At 44.2% G+C, this 12,280-nt stretch overlaps 1 protein-coding gene across 1 annotated transcript in view; it reads left to right on the top strand.

Moving 5' to 3' along the window:
- PITPNM3 (PITPNM family member 3) overlaps positions 1 to 12,280 on the top strand; it is a 348,983-nt gene that overhangs the window by 284,573 nt on the left and 52,130 nt on the right. Inside the window, 1 exon segment of the mRNA XM_043499395.1 lies at positions 994 to 1,113. Within this exon segment, the coding sequence (XP_043355330.1) occupies positions 994 to 1,113 (120 nt within the window).

Here is a 12,280-nt window from a genome sequence, read left to right as displayed (position 1 = left end):
CCCTCACAAAACATGCCATTCATGTAGTGTTACGGGTTCTGTGTAGCCAGGTGGATTTTCAGTTCTTTGTGGGATGCATTGGAGGGGATACTATTATTAAATTAAAAACTCACCTGAGATGTGGGAGAACCCTGTGTTGCTTGGTTCAGAGCAGTGACTTGAATCTGAGGCCTTGTCTACACTGGCAAGTTTCTGCGCAGTAAAGCAGCTTTCTGCAGTGTAACTCCCGAGGTGTACACATTGCCAAGCCACTAAGTGTGCAATAGCAGCGCTATAAAAAACCCACCTCGATGAGAGGCATAGAGCTTTCTGCACCGGGGGTACAGTGCTGTGGTGCCAGTGTAGACATCCTGGTCGATTACAGTGCTGCGATTGGCCTCGAGGAGATGTCCCACAATGCCTGTTCTTGCCTCTGGTCATCGGTTTGAATTATACTGCCCTGCCCTCAGGTGACCAACTGTGAGCCCCACCTCTTAAATTCCTTGGGAATTTTGAAAGTCCCTTTCCTGTTTTCTCGGTGATGCGGGCCATGGTCTCAGCGCATCTTTCCAGGTGACCATGCCAGCTCCACGCAATCCCCCGTTTGGAGCAATGTCGAGCTGCTGGACCTCATCAGCATTTGGGGAGAGGAGGCTGTGCAGCCCCATCTGTGCTCCAGCCATAGGAATTACAATACCTCAGGACAGATTTCATGATGCATGACAAACAAACAAAACTAATTCCCTTCTGGTGTAAAGCTGATGGAGGCAGCCCCTGTGCCAGCCTTTGGCATAGGGAGCATGTTGGTGGGGAGAGGAGGAGTGGCAAAGTGGCTATAATGAGAGCCACCAGAAACTTTGCAACCTTTGGCTGCTGCAGACTAGTCCCCAGGATCAGGGAGCTGTTATCAGGCTTCATGATGCCACCCCCCTTTGCCTCCTGTTTTGAGTCAGTGACTCTGGCTAGATAAATATCACTATGTAGGACTCACATGAAATCTCTTATTCTGGGCAGGTGTGCCTCATCGGTGACTGTGTTGGAGGAATTTTGGGGTTTGATGCCATCTGCTACAGTGCTGGCACTGCGGGTGAGAGTCAGAACAGTAGCAGGAGAGGGAGCCTCGGCAGCATGCAGGTAAAACTCCTATGGGTTAATTCCCTGGACAGAAGCCAACTGGCACTATGAAGTAGCTGTCTGCGAGAACAAATACAAAGGGTTGGTAGATTGCAGTAGTGCTGAATATTTCAGCTGTTATTTTCAAGTAAAAAGTCATTGATGTATAGGAAAACTTTCCAACTTCGGGTTTATGATGCTTACAAGTCATTAACAAATGCTTTTTTGGCAAATCCATGGAGTGAGGTCATGGAGTGCCTTTCAGTGTGTCCCTGATTGTGATTTTAAGGCACCCTCTTCCAATAATCTGTCAGCTCCTGTCTATTGCTAAAATCTACTGTTTTTCATTTTCCCCATAGAGTCTGCTAGAGACTAATGTCGCATTAAGACATGCTTTAATGGCTCATGGAAAGCATGCCTTGGTTACACTGGGGAATGCCAGTCAGCTGAGGGTCTTGTGAATGGAGCACTAAGCACACCCCGGAGTCTCTAAATGAATCCTATTCTAATGAGAGACTCTAAATTCAGATAATTTTTGAGACATAAATCTGCTTTAGAAAGTAGTTGGTGATAGAAAAAAGCAGAATTAGGTTTTTTATTACTATTATGTTAATATTTGCGTTGCATTATTGATGTACCATTTCAGAAAAAAAGATCAAAGATAAATTTAACTAATTTTATGTAGTCTGAACAAAGTTTCTCAGGCCTTAAAAGGCAGTGGGTATGTCTTCACTGCACACTAAGCCTGGGTTCTCACTCTGGTTTAAGCCCAAGCTCCCCCTTTTGTCCACACACAAATCAGTCTGATTCGTGTCAGCAAGCACTCAGGCCCTGGGTGCTAGGACCCTGCTAGTGAGGTTGGTCAGGGCCCAAGTCGCACTGTGACTTGGATCCAAGCCCTGTTGTTTTGCCATGTGGACACAGCTCGAGCCCCAGACCCAAGTCGGAAGGTCTGCATAGAGCAATATGGACGTGCTAGCATGGCTGTGAGACTTGATCCAGCAACTGTAAACCCAGGTTTACAAAGCAGTGTGGACACTCAAGTGCAGGCTTGAAAACACCGAGTCCAGAAACCCAGGTCTCACAGACCCTGGTTTACAATGCAGTGTAGACGTGACCAGTTGACAAGGTAGTGGACTAGGTAGGGTTCAAGAGATGTGGGTTTTATTCCTGGCTCTGCCATGGGCCTATTATGAGACTCTGAGCCAGATACTTCATCTTTTGGCTCCTCAGTTTCCCTATCTCTACAACGTAGATAACGAGACTGACTTCTTTTGTTCAGCACTCTGAGATCTATGGATGAAAAGTGCAATATAAAAGCTAAATGGTATTTTTATTAAGAAAAAAAGACCACCTCCTAATACTTGTGGGAAAGGAAATATTCCTAAAACAAATTACCCCATAGCTACATTGCTGAAATTTCTCTGCAGCTACCCATTCTAGCACTGAACATTGTCATGTCACTCAACACCAGTAAGAAATGCAAATCATAGGTCCCTATCCTGAAATTGGATGCCCAAGAGCTCCAGTGGGATTCCACAGGGACCATCATGAATCCTATTACAGGATTGGATCTTGGAAGTGCAAGTTATTGATACTTTTTTAAAAAACTGTCATATTTTCAGCATAACAATCACCCTTTTGGCATGGCCATGTAGCTTGACTCTCATCGTTCCCTTCACTGCGTTCCTCCTCTCCTCCTTTATTTCCCCTTTCTCTTCTCTGTATTTAGTTCTTGTCATGATCCCCACTTTCCTCTCCCCCTGCCCACACTTTTTTCTTTTTTTCCCCTTTCCTTTTCATCTTCTCTCACCACACCTATTCATCTATTTCCCCGCCTCCCCCCCAGCAGGAAATATTAAACAAACAAAACAAAACAAAACACTTAGGTGAAATCCTGGCCCTACTGAAGTCAAAGACTGTTTCATCCTTGGTGTATCGTCATCATTGATTGAAACTTGTGCCTGGTCTATACATCTATCCAGTCTTTATGGGTGGCTTGGGGTGCTTTGAACTTTTCCCTTCTCTTACACAGACAGATTGAGAGCACTTAAATAGGAGACCAATTTGTTTCCTGGACTAGAAGTTCAAAGCAACTTCACTGAATGCAGAGTACAGTTGAGCAAAACATGTCAGGCGACAGGCAGAGGGACATGGCATTTGTCTGAATTTTGGCAATCTGAGCAGTGCTGGTAGGAGCAGAAGGTCCTTATGTGAGAGGAAAAGATGCTACTTTATCTGTGCAGCATTTATTTTTATTATATTTCACCTGCAAAGCAGACTTGTGTAAGATCAACTGAAAGCAATTGTAAGGAACCTTTTGAGCTTATTCAATATATTGAATTTAGCACCTGGTATCGAAAGATGCTCAGAAGCTGTTGTCAGGTGCTTCAGTGCCTCTCAGACTGGGGCATGTGAGGAGGAGATAGTTGTAAATGATATCTCTGTTGCTTGTGACCGAAAGTTGGTACTGATGTTGGTTTGCTTGCCTGGGCGGAATATGAGTTTAGTGACCCTTAATCTACATCAAGGGTCTCCAAACTTTGAGACGACAGCCATATTAGATTTTTGAAGGGGCTTCGCGTGCCGAAGCAACTGTGAAAGAAATTAAATACAGGCAAATATATGCAAAATTGTTAAAAAAACAAAACAAAACAAAACACTACTCTTCTATATCATAAAAGCAGTCATTAATGTTCATACCAACTGGTACCCTTGTTGGGAGGCCTAGCCCAGAGTGGAGAGAAGAGAGGCCAAGTATCAAATAGATGCGGATTCTGTTGGAGAGGAGATGATTTTTGTTTTTGTAAGATCTCTAGGGTTGTCTCGTCTGTTTGTATTGCACTCAGCTCTCCATCCCACTAAGACCTTTGGGTGTTACCTTTCTATAAATGTTTATTGATGATAATGCCTGTGTTTTTACCTCTTCTTGGGATAAATAGAAGAAGTCAGTTTCCTGGGTTCTCAGTGCTAGCAAAAGGCATCATAACAAGTTTACATAATTATTTGTACTGTGGCAGTCCTCACTGTGTGTTGGGTGCCTTCCAAACACAAAACAGGACGCAATCTTTGCCCCAGGATCTTACAGTCTAATCAGACAGATAGTCAGGTAGAGAAGATGAAATACAAATTCCAGATATTCTTCCTTTGAATAACTATCTACTACCCTCACCTGCCACGCCTAGCAATTAACTGGAGTTTCAGTAGAAATGGATCTTAAGGAGGAGTTTGCGAGGGGGAAGGGGGGGGTAGATTTGTTTGTTTTGCCAATCCCAGCGGTATTTGTGAAATGAAATTAATTTGGTATGAGGATGGGAATCCTCTGTTCTGAATCGTGACCAGGGAAGAATTTTATGGTCTGATTATGAACCCTGAAAATAGAATAAAATTAGGTTTATATAGATCCCTTCATACTCCGGTTATTCCAAAGTGCCTTATAACAATAAGTTAGAGAAAAGGTATTGCAGAGACCATTATGTTCTCTGAGTAGTGCACAGCCTTAAGCATTAGAAACTTGTTCTATAGGAGGGTATGTTAATATGTTATAGCAATGTAAGTAGGGGATTATAATAGAAATACCAATCAAAATTCACCTGCAGTGGCATTGCAATATGCCACTGTAATTTCTCAGCTGTATTTTGGGTTCCAATATGCCCAGAATAACCAGTGGAGAATTACAGTACGAGTTCTCATCATACACAGAGAAAAATGTGTTCCCATTGCCTATCATGTATAAGCCTTACTAGACAAGTGTTTTAAGGAGTTCATTATACATTCTAAGGGAGTATAGGGAAATAAATACATGCTGCTTTGACCGGATTAATAATAGTAATAATACCTAGCTCTTGTATAACAGTGTACATCTGTAAATATTAAGGTGCTTTACAAAGGAGGTCTGTATCATTATTCCCATTTTACAGTTGGGGAAACTGAAGCTCAGAGCGGGGAAGTGATTCAGACCAATGGCAGAACAGGGAATACAGCTCGGTTATCCAGAGTCCCATGCCAGGACCGTCCCCCACTAGAACACACGGTCTCTTAGAAGAAGAGAATTTTGTTCTCTCTTGCTGATGCTGTTAAAATATCATTCAAGATCTTATTGAAAGACGTTTGTTTGACAGGATTTTAGGAGGAGGCTCAGGGTTTGCTTACAGTAGCAATAAAGGGGTGGAAAGGAGTTTTTGTAGGTGGCTGGTTGAGCTTCTGTTGAATTGTTTATTTTAATGCTGCTGAGATTTAATTGTATTATTGGCATGTTAGGGCGCCTAGAGCTTTGGAGAGTGGTGATTTAGTTATTAATTAAGTTAAAATAACTAAATAGTCTCTTCAGCAATCATCTCAGCTTTCTTCGAACAGAGAATGTTTGGTGATTTCCCCCACTCCCCCCAACAATAGTTTAATTTGTTTCTCAGAATAGTTTCCAAGTACAGTTAAAATAAATGTAGCAATGTGGTACAATGTGCCCATGCAGTGTAGGAGAGACACATGGCCATGAATCTGACCCCAAGTAATTAAACTAATGAGATTTGAACTCCAGCAAATCTTTTCAGCTAATCTTTGGAGGTGTGAATTTATGTTGTTTTAAATTTAAAAAGAAAACAGCCCATGTATTAGAATGGGATTAAATCATCTTTGCCTTAGCCTCAGTGTGTTTAGACATTTTGGCACAATATAGAGTCTGTAAATACTGGTGATGTTACATGTTTCTGCCCTTCTTGACAAATGAATAGAGATATTGTGGCACAAATGATACAGAACACAGTTACAATTGCAAATGACTGGATGGCTTAAGTGGATCCATTCCAGAGTAACAGAACCCGTAGGTTACCAGTTAATATCTAGTTTGGGTCAGTAGTACCAAAAAGCCTTTCCTATCTAATGTCTATTTAGTAACATACATGAACTGAATTTGGTCCCAGTTCAAATCCCATTGGGCAGGTTGTCCACGTGATGAAAGCCAACCTTCTAATGGGTATTACCGGGCTCCTTTGCTTGCCTATCTCAGCAGAAGGACCAGTTATTGAATGCACACGTTGACAAAGCTGCCCTCTTAGCGGTCCCTCCAGGACAGAGTTGAAGTCTCTCTTTTTGAGAGTGTGGGCAAGTTTACAATGAAGCTAACCGAGTGGGGATAAACAGGAGTTCACTGTGGGGTTGTGAATCTGGCATAATTCACCTGCAATGGATTCACATACAGATTTGAAACAATAATAGGCCTATCCACACGCTTGCTGAAAAGCATTTTCCTTGTGGCATATAATGGCCTCAGATTTGTGGTCCATTTTGGCTGCACTGCCTTATCAGAGATGTTTTGACTTCAGTGCTATGAACCCCTTAACTCTAAATTTCTTTCTCTTTGTGGTTCAAGAAATTTAGATGCAAATTCCCAGTTCTGCCACAGACATTGTGGCAAGTCTCTTAGGATATGTCTACACTAAAAAATTAGGTCAATTTTACAGAAGTCGATTTTTAGAAATCGATTTTATACAGTCAATTGTGTATGTCCCCACTAAGCACATTAAGTCAGTGGAGTGTGTCCTCAATAGTGTGGCTAGCATCGACTTACGGAGTGGTGCGCTGTGGGTAGCTATCCCAGAGCTCCCGCAGTCTCCACTGCCTGTTGGAATTCTGGGTTAAGCTCCCAATGCCTGATGAGGCAAAAACATTATCGAGGGTGGTTTTGGGTATGTGTCGTCAGTCACCCCTCCCTCCCTCCCTCCCTCTGTGTAAGCAATGGCAGACAATCATTTTGTGCCTTTTTTCCTGGGTTACCCATGCAGATGCCATACCACGGCAAGCATGGAGCCTGCTCAGCTCACTAGCTGCTGTTGTGAGCATTGTAAACACCTCGCTTATTATCCTGGAGTATGCGGAGAACCAGGCTAAGAGATGCCAGCACGAGGATGATTGTGATGAGGACACGGACACAGATGTTCCTGAAAGCACGGGCTCTGGCAATTGGGACATGGCAGCAGTGGTGCTGGTTGATACAGTGGAACGCTGATTCTGGGCATGGCAAACAAGCACAGATTGGTGGGACCGCATAGTGTGGCAAGTCTGGAATGATTCACAGTGGGTGTGAAACTTTCGCATGTGTAAGGCCACTTTCCTTGAACTTTGTGAGTTGCTTTCCCCTGCCCTGAAGTGCAGGAATACCAAGATGAGAGCTGCCCTGACAGTTGAGAAGCAAGTGGCGATAGCCCTCTGGAAGCTTGCAATGCCTGACTGCTACTGGTCAGTCGGGAATCAATTTGGAATGGGCAAGTCTACTGTGGGGACTGTTGTGATCCAACTAGCCAGTGCAGTCACTGATGTTCTGCTATCAAGGGTAGTGACTCTGGGAAATGTGTAGGGCATACTGGATGGTTTTGCTGCAATGGGGTTCCCTAACTGTGGTGGGCGATAGATGGAACACATATTCCTATCCTGGCACCGAACCATCTTGCCAACCAGTATATAAAGTGCAAGGGGTACTTCTCAATGATGCTGCAAGTACTGGGGGATCAGAAGGAATGTTTCACCGACATCAACGTGGGATGGCTGGGAAAGGTACATGACGCTCGCATCTTTAGGAACTGCTGTTCGAGCAGTTGTAAGAAGGGACTTACTTTCCAAACCAGAAAATTACCACTGGGGATGTTGAAATGCCAATAGTTATCCTTGGGGACCCAGCCTACCCCTTGCTCCCATGGCTCATGAAGCCGTACACAGGCAGCCTGGACAGTAGTAAGGAGCAGTTCAACTATAGGCAAGTGCAGATTGGTGGTAGAATGTGCCTTTGGACATTTAAAAGCTCACTGGCGCTGTTTGCAGACTAGGTTAGATCTCAGCACAACCAACATTCCCATTGTTATTGCTGCTTGCTGTGTGCTCCATAATATCTGTCAGAGTAAGGGGGAGACGTTTATGGCGGGGTGGGAGGTTGAGGCAAATCGCCTGGCAGCCGATTTTGAGCAGCCAGACACCAGGGCAATTAGAAGAGCACAGCTGGGCACGCTGCACATCAGAGAGGCTTTGAAAACCAGTTTCATGACTGGCCAGCTGTGACAGCTGTGTGTTTCTCCTTGCTACAAACCTGCCCCCTTTGTTGATTTTAATTACCTGTAAGCCAACCACTCGCTCCCCTTCGATCATAGCTGCCAAAGGAAATAAAGTAACTATTGTTTTGAAACCATGCATTCTTTCTTTCTTCTTTCTTCTTTCTTTCTTTCTTTCTTCTTTCTTTCTTTCTTTCTTTCTTTCTTTCTTTCTTTCTTTCTTTCTTTCTCTTTCTTTGCTTTCTTTTCTTTCTTTCTTCTTTCTCTTTATATTTAAAAAAAAAGTGAGATAACTGACAAGGTAGCTCGGGTGGGGTGGGGTGGGGTTTGGGAGGAGGGAAGGACAAGGCCACATTGCTTATTGTAGCCACATTACAAATCAAAACAGTTTGAATGACAGCCTTCTGTTGCTTGGGCCATCCTCTGGAGTGGAGTGGCTGGGTGCCTGGAGCCTCCTCCCCCCACCCCACATTCTTGGAAATCTGAGTAAGGAGGGGAGGAGGGTAGGTGGTTATGCAATGGATGCGCGGGGGGCTGTGCTCTTGTTGGCTTTCCTGCAGCTCCAACAGACGCTTCATCATGTCCATTTGCTCCCGCATTAGCCTCAGCATTGCCTCCTGCCTCTGCTCTTCGCACTCAATTAATGCTTTCCCGGCCTCTGCCATTGAATGCCTTCATTCAATAAGCTGTGCCCAATCAGTGCGGGAGGACTGCATGAGCCCGGAAAACATGTAGTCACGAGTGCGGTTTTTTTCATCTTCTAATCTGCAATAACCTCAGGGACGAAGATGATAGGGGGAGCATAGAAACATTTGCACCTAGGGGGAGATAAAAAGGGAGAGTAAATTTTAGGATATACATTTCTGAGAACAAAAGGGAGACTCTTTCACAGTGAATCAAGCAATTCACAGCAGACAGCACATGTGCTTTAGGTACAAGGTCGCATTTTGCCTTTTATATTGAGTGCCTGCCGGTATGGTGATACATCACACATGACTAGGCAACAGAATTTGGTTTCCAGGCAGCCATGGTAAGCCTTTTGGTATGCGGGGTTGGCTTCTTCCACCTTCATAACATGTGGGAATGGTTTCAAACTCCAGTGCCATCCTTTCCCATAGCAAGCAATGCCAGTTAAGCTTTACATTTAAAAGGAGGGGCTGCGGTTTTCGGGTGGATGTGCAGCACACACCTCCCCACACTCCACCGCATGGCTATTCTCTGGGATGAGCCCTTCACCCCTCCCCCCGCCGCGTGGCTATTCTCTGGTATGATCCCTTTTAGCCAAGTGCAAACAACCCAGCATGAACAGGGTCCTTTTATTGTTCCCTTACAAAAATTCTCCTATTTCAACCAGGCAACCATGAATTATATCACTCTCCTGAGGCTAACGCAGAAAGATAAAGACCGAATGTTGCTTGAATGCGACCAAAACCCAGGACCATTCGCTGTCATGCTTTGTGCTGCAATGATTCCAGACCACTTGCTACTGACTTGGCGTGGTAAAGTGTCCTACTGTGGAGGATGAAATAAGGCAGCCCGCCCCAGAAACCTTCTGCAAAGGCTTTCAGAGTACCTCTAGGAGAGCTTCATGGAGATGTCCCTGGAGGATTCCTGCTCCATCCCCAGACACGTTAACAGACTTCTCCAGTAGATGTACTGGCCATGAATGCATCCCAATTCTTCAGGGCAAATCAAACATTAAACACTATTGCTTTTAAACCCTCCACTGTAGTTACAAATGTGCACTCACCAGAGCTGCCTTCTCCGGCTTCAGGGTCGGGGATCCCGCCTTGGGAGAGTATTGGCTCCAAGATGATGAAAAGGTCCTGGCTGCCGGGGAGAACGGATTCACTGTTTGCCTGCTGTGCATTCTCCTCCTCCTCCTCTTCCTCATCCACAAAATCTTCCCTGTTGTGTGAGATTCCCCCCTTGCAGGTGTCCACAGACAGTGGTGGGGTAGTGGTAGGGTCCCCCCCTAGAGTGCCATGCCGCTGATCATAGAAGCGGCATGTATGGGGCTCTGACCCGGAGCAATCGTTTGCCTTGTTTGTCTTTTGGTGGGCTTGCCTGAGCTCTTAAACTGTCACACGACACTGCTGTGTGTCCCTGTTGTAGCCTCTCTCCACCATGCCCTGTGCGATTGTGGCATATATATTAGCATTTCTTCTTTTTGATCAGCATTCGTCCTGCACAGATTCTTCTCCCCATACAGCAGTCAGATCCAGTGTCTCCCTTTCAGTCCATGCTGGAGCTCGTTTGTGATTCTGGGGGAACTGCATGGTCACCTGTGCTGCTGAGCTCGCCACGCTAACCAAACAGGAAATTAAATTCAAAATTTCCCAGGGCTTTTCCTGTGTACCTGGCTAGTTCATCGGAGTTCAAAGCGCTGTCCAGAGCGGTCACATTAGAGCACTCTGGGATAGCTCCAAGAGGCCAATACTGTCGAATTGCGTCTGCACTACCCCAAATTCGACCTAGCAATGTCGATTTTAGCGCTACTCCCCTTGCTGGGGAGGAGCACAGAAGTCGATTTCAAGAGCCCTTTAGGTCAACGGAACGGGGTTGGTTGTGTAGACACGTTCATTTTAAAATCGACCTAACGTGGCTAAATTCAACCTAACTCCGTAGTTCAGACCAGGGCTTAATCTCTCTGAGCCTCAGTTCTGCATCTAGAAAACAGTGATAGGAGCACTTCCTCTCCCCCACCCCTTGTCTGTCTTGTCTATTTAGATTGTAAATGCTTTGCGAAAGGACTACTGTCACTGTGTTAGTACAGCACCCAGCACAATGTAGCCTTGATCTCAGCAGGGGCCTCTACTGTAGTAAACCATAAACAATGATTTTGTAAACATTTCAACATTATCCCATTATGTTCCCAGGAGGACCCTGAGGGGAACAGTGTGACAGAGAACAGAAATCAGGGGCAGGGGAGAGTTGTGTAGAGACGACGTAGGATTGTGCCCTCAGTGAGGTCACTAGTAAAAAGTCCGTCTTACTTCTCTGACTTGTGGAAGATAAGAGAGAAGAAAGTTACTAAATAGTTAATCCCTTCTCCATCCAGACTTGTTCATTCCTTCCACACAGCCCCCTCCCTCTTCAAAACCTCATCTGAAATGCATGTGTTTTGGCAGCTACATACAATGTAATCTGAAAACTAGGTGATATAGGGCTTTTCCTCCTACTCTGTAGAGTAACAAAAAAAAAATTGCAGTACCGTGTTAACTTAGATTAGTTTTTGTCACTAAAGAAAACAGCTACCACATCTGAACAGGATCCAGCTCAAACAGCAACATCATATCCAGTAAATAAACACACACATGGAAATGCCAACTTAACCATGGTGGTGACAGCCCTGCAGCAGGAGTTTGGATGCTTTTCCACTCAGTATTGTTCTAAGATCATCCAACTGTGCCAATAGTAATCTCGCAGTGGTTGCCTTGTGACCCAATGGAAGAAACCTGGACACAGGTTTTAATGATGCTCAGTGGGCAACCGTGAACTGCTGCCAATTTCCTACAGACTGAAGAGACCTGTAACTTCCAGTGCCACTGGTCATTCTTTTATTGAACATTCTGTTGACCTAGTTCAGTGGTAGCACGAGGTAGTGTCTAAATATTGCTGAGAACCAGGCCAGCAAAACATATGTGGGATTAAATAGAAATAAGTGTGTTTGTGTTGCAGTGTTGCCAACTCCATGTATTCAAAAATTGAGTCTAGTCCTTGAGGAAAAAATGTGATATTGGCATAAAAATAAGGAGATTTTAAAAAATTGTATTGATTGGCCTTCTGGCTTTTTAAAAAAATTAATTTAGCTATTTTGAAGATTTTGGGCTGCACGTTTTCAAGCCTCTCTGCACCCAGGAGGACTAGAAACTTATTTTTAAACAAACAAAATTTGAGATTTTTGTGTATTCACATTACTCTAGGGTCTTGGGATTTAAAACAAAATATTACAAGGCTCATGATAAAATTTTGAAAGTTGGCAACCTGATATTCTCTGATGCTGATCACAGAATATTAATCAAAGCAAAGATTGCAACATATTTGTGGAAAGCAAATTTCAAATTATTATATCACAAATACGTTATCTATTCACAACTCGGTTGCTTGTAGACAAGCTACAGTGCAAGATCTCTTCATAGAAGTTATTA

This window comes from Dermochelys coriacea, chromosome 17 (genome assembly GCF_009764565.3).
Source record: "Dermochelys coriacea isolate rDerCor1 chromosome 17, rDerCor1.pri.v4, whole genome shotgun sequence".
NCBI lineage: Eukaryota > Metazoa > Chordata > Testudines > Dermochelyidae > Dermochelys > Dermochelys coriacea.
This window is presented reverse-complemented; position numbering and strand designations above follow the sequence as displayed.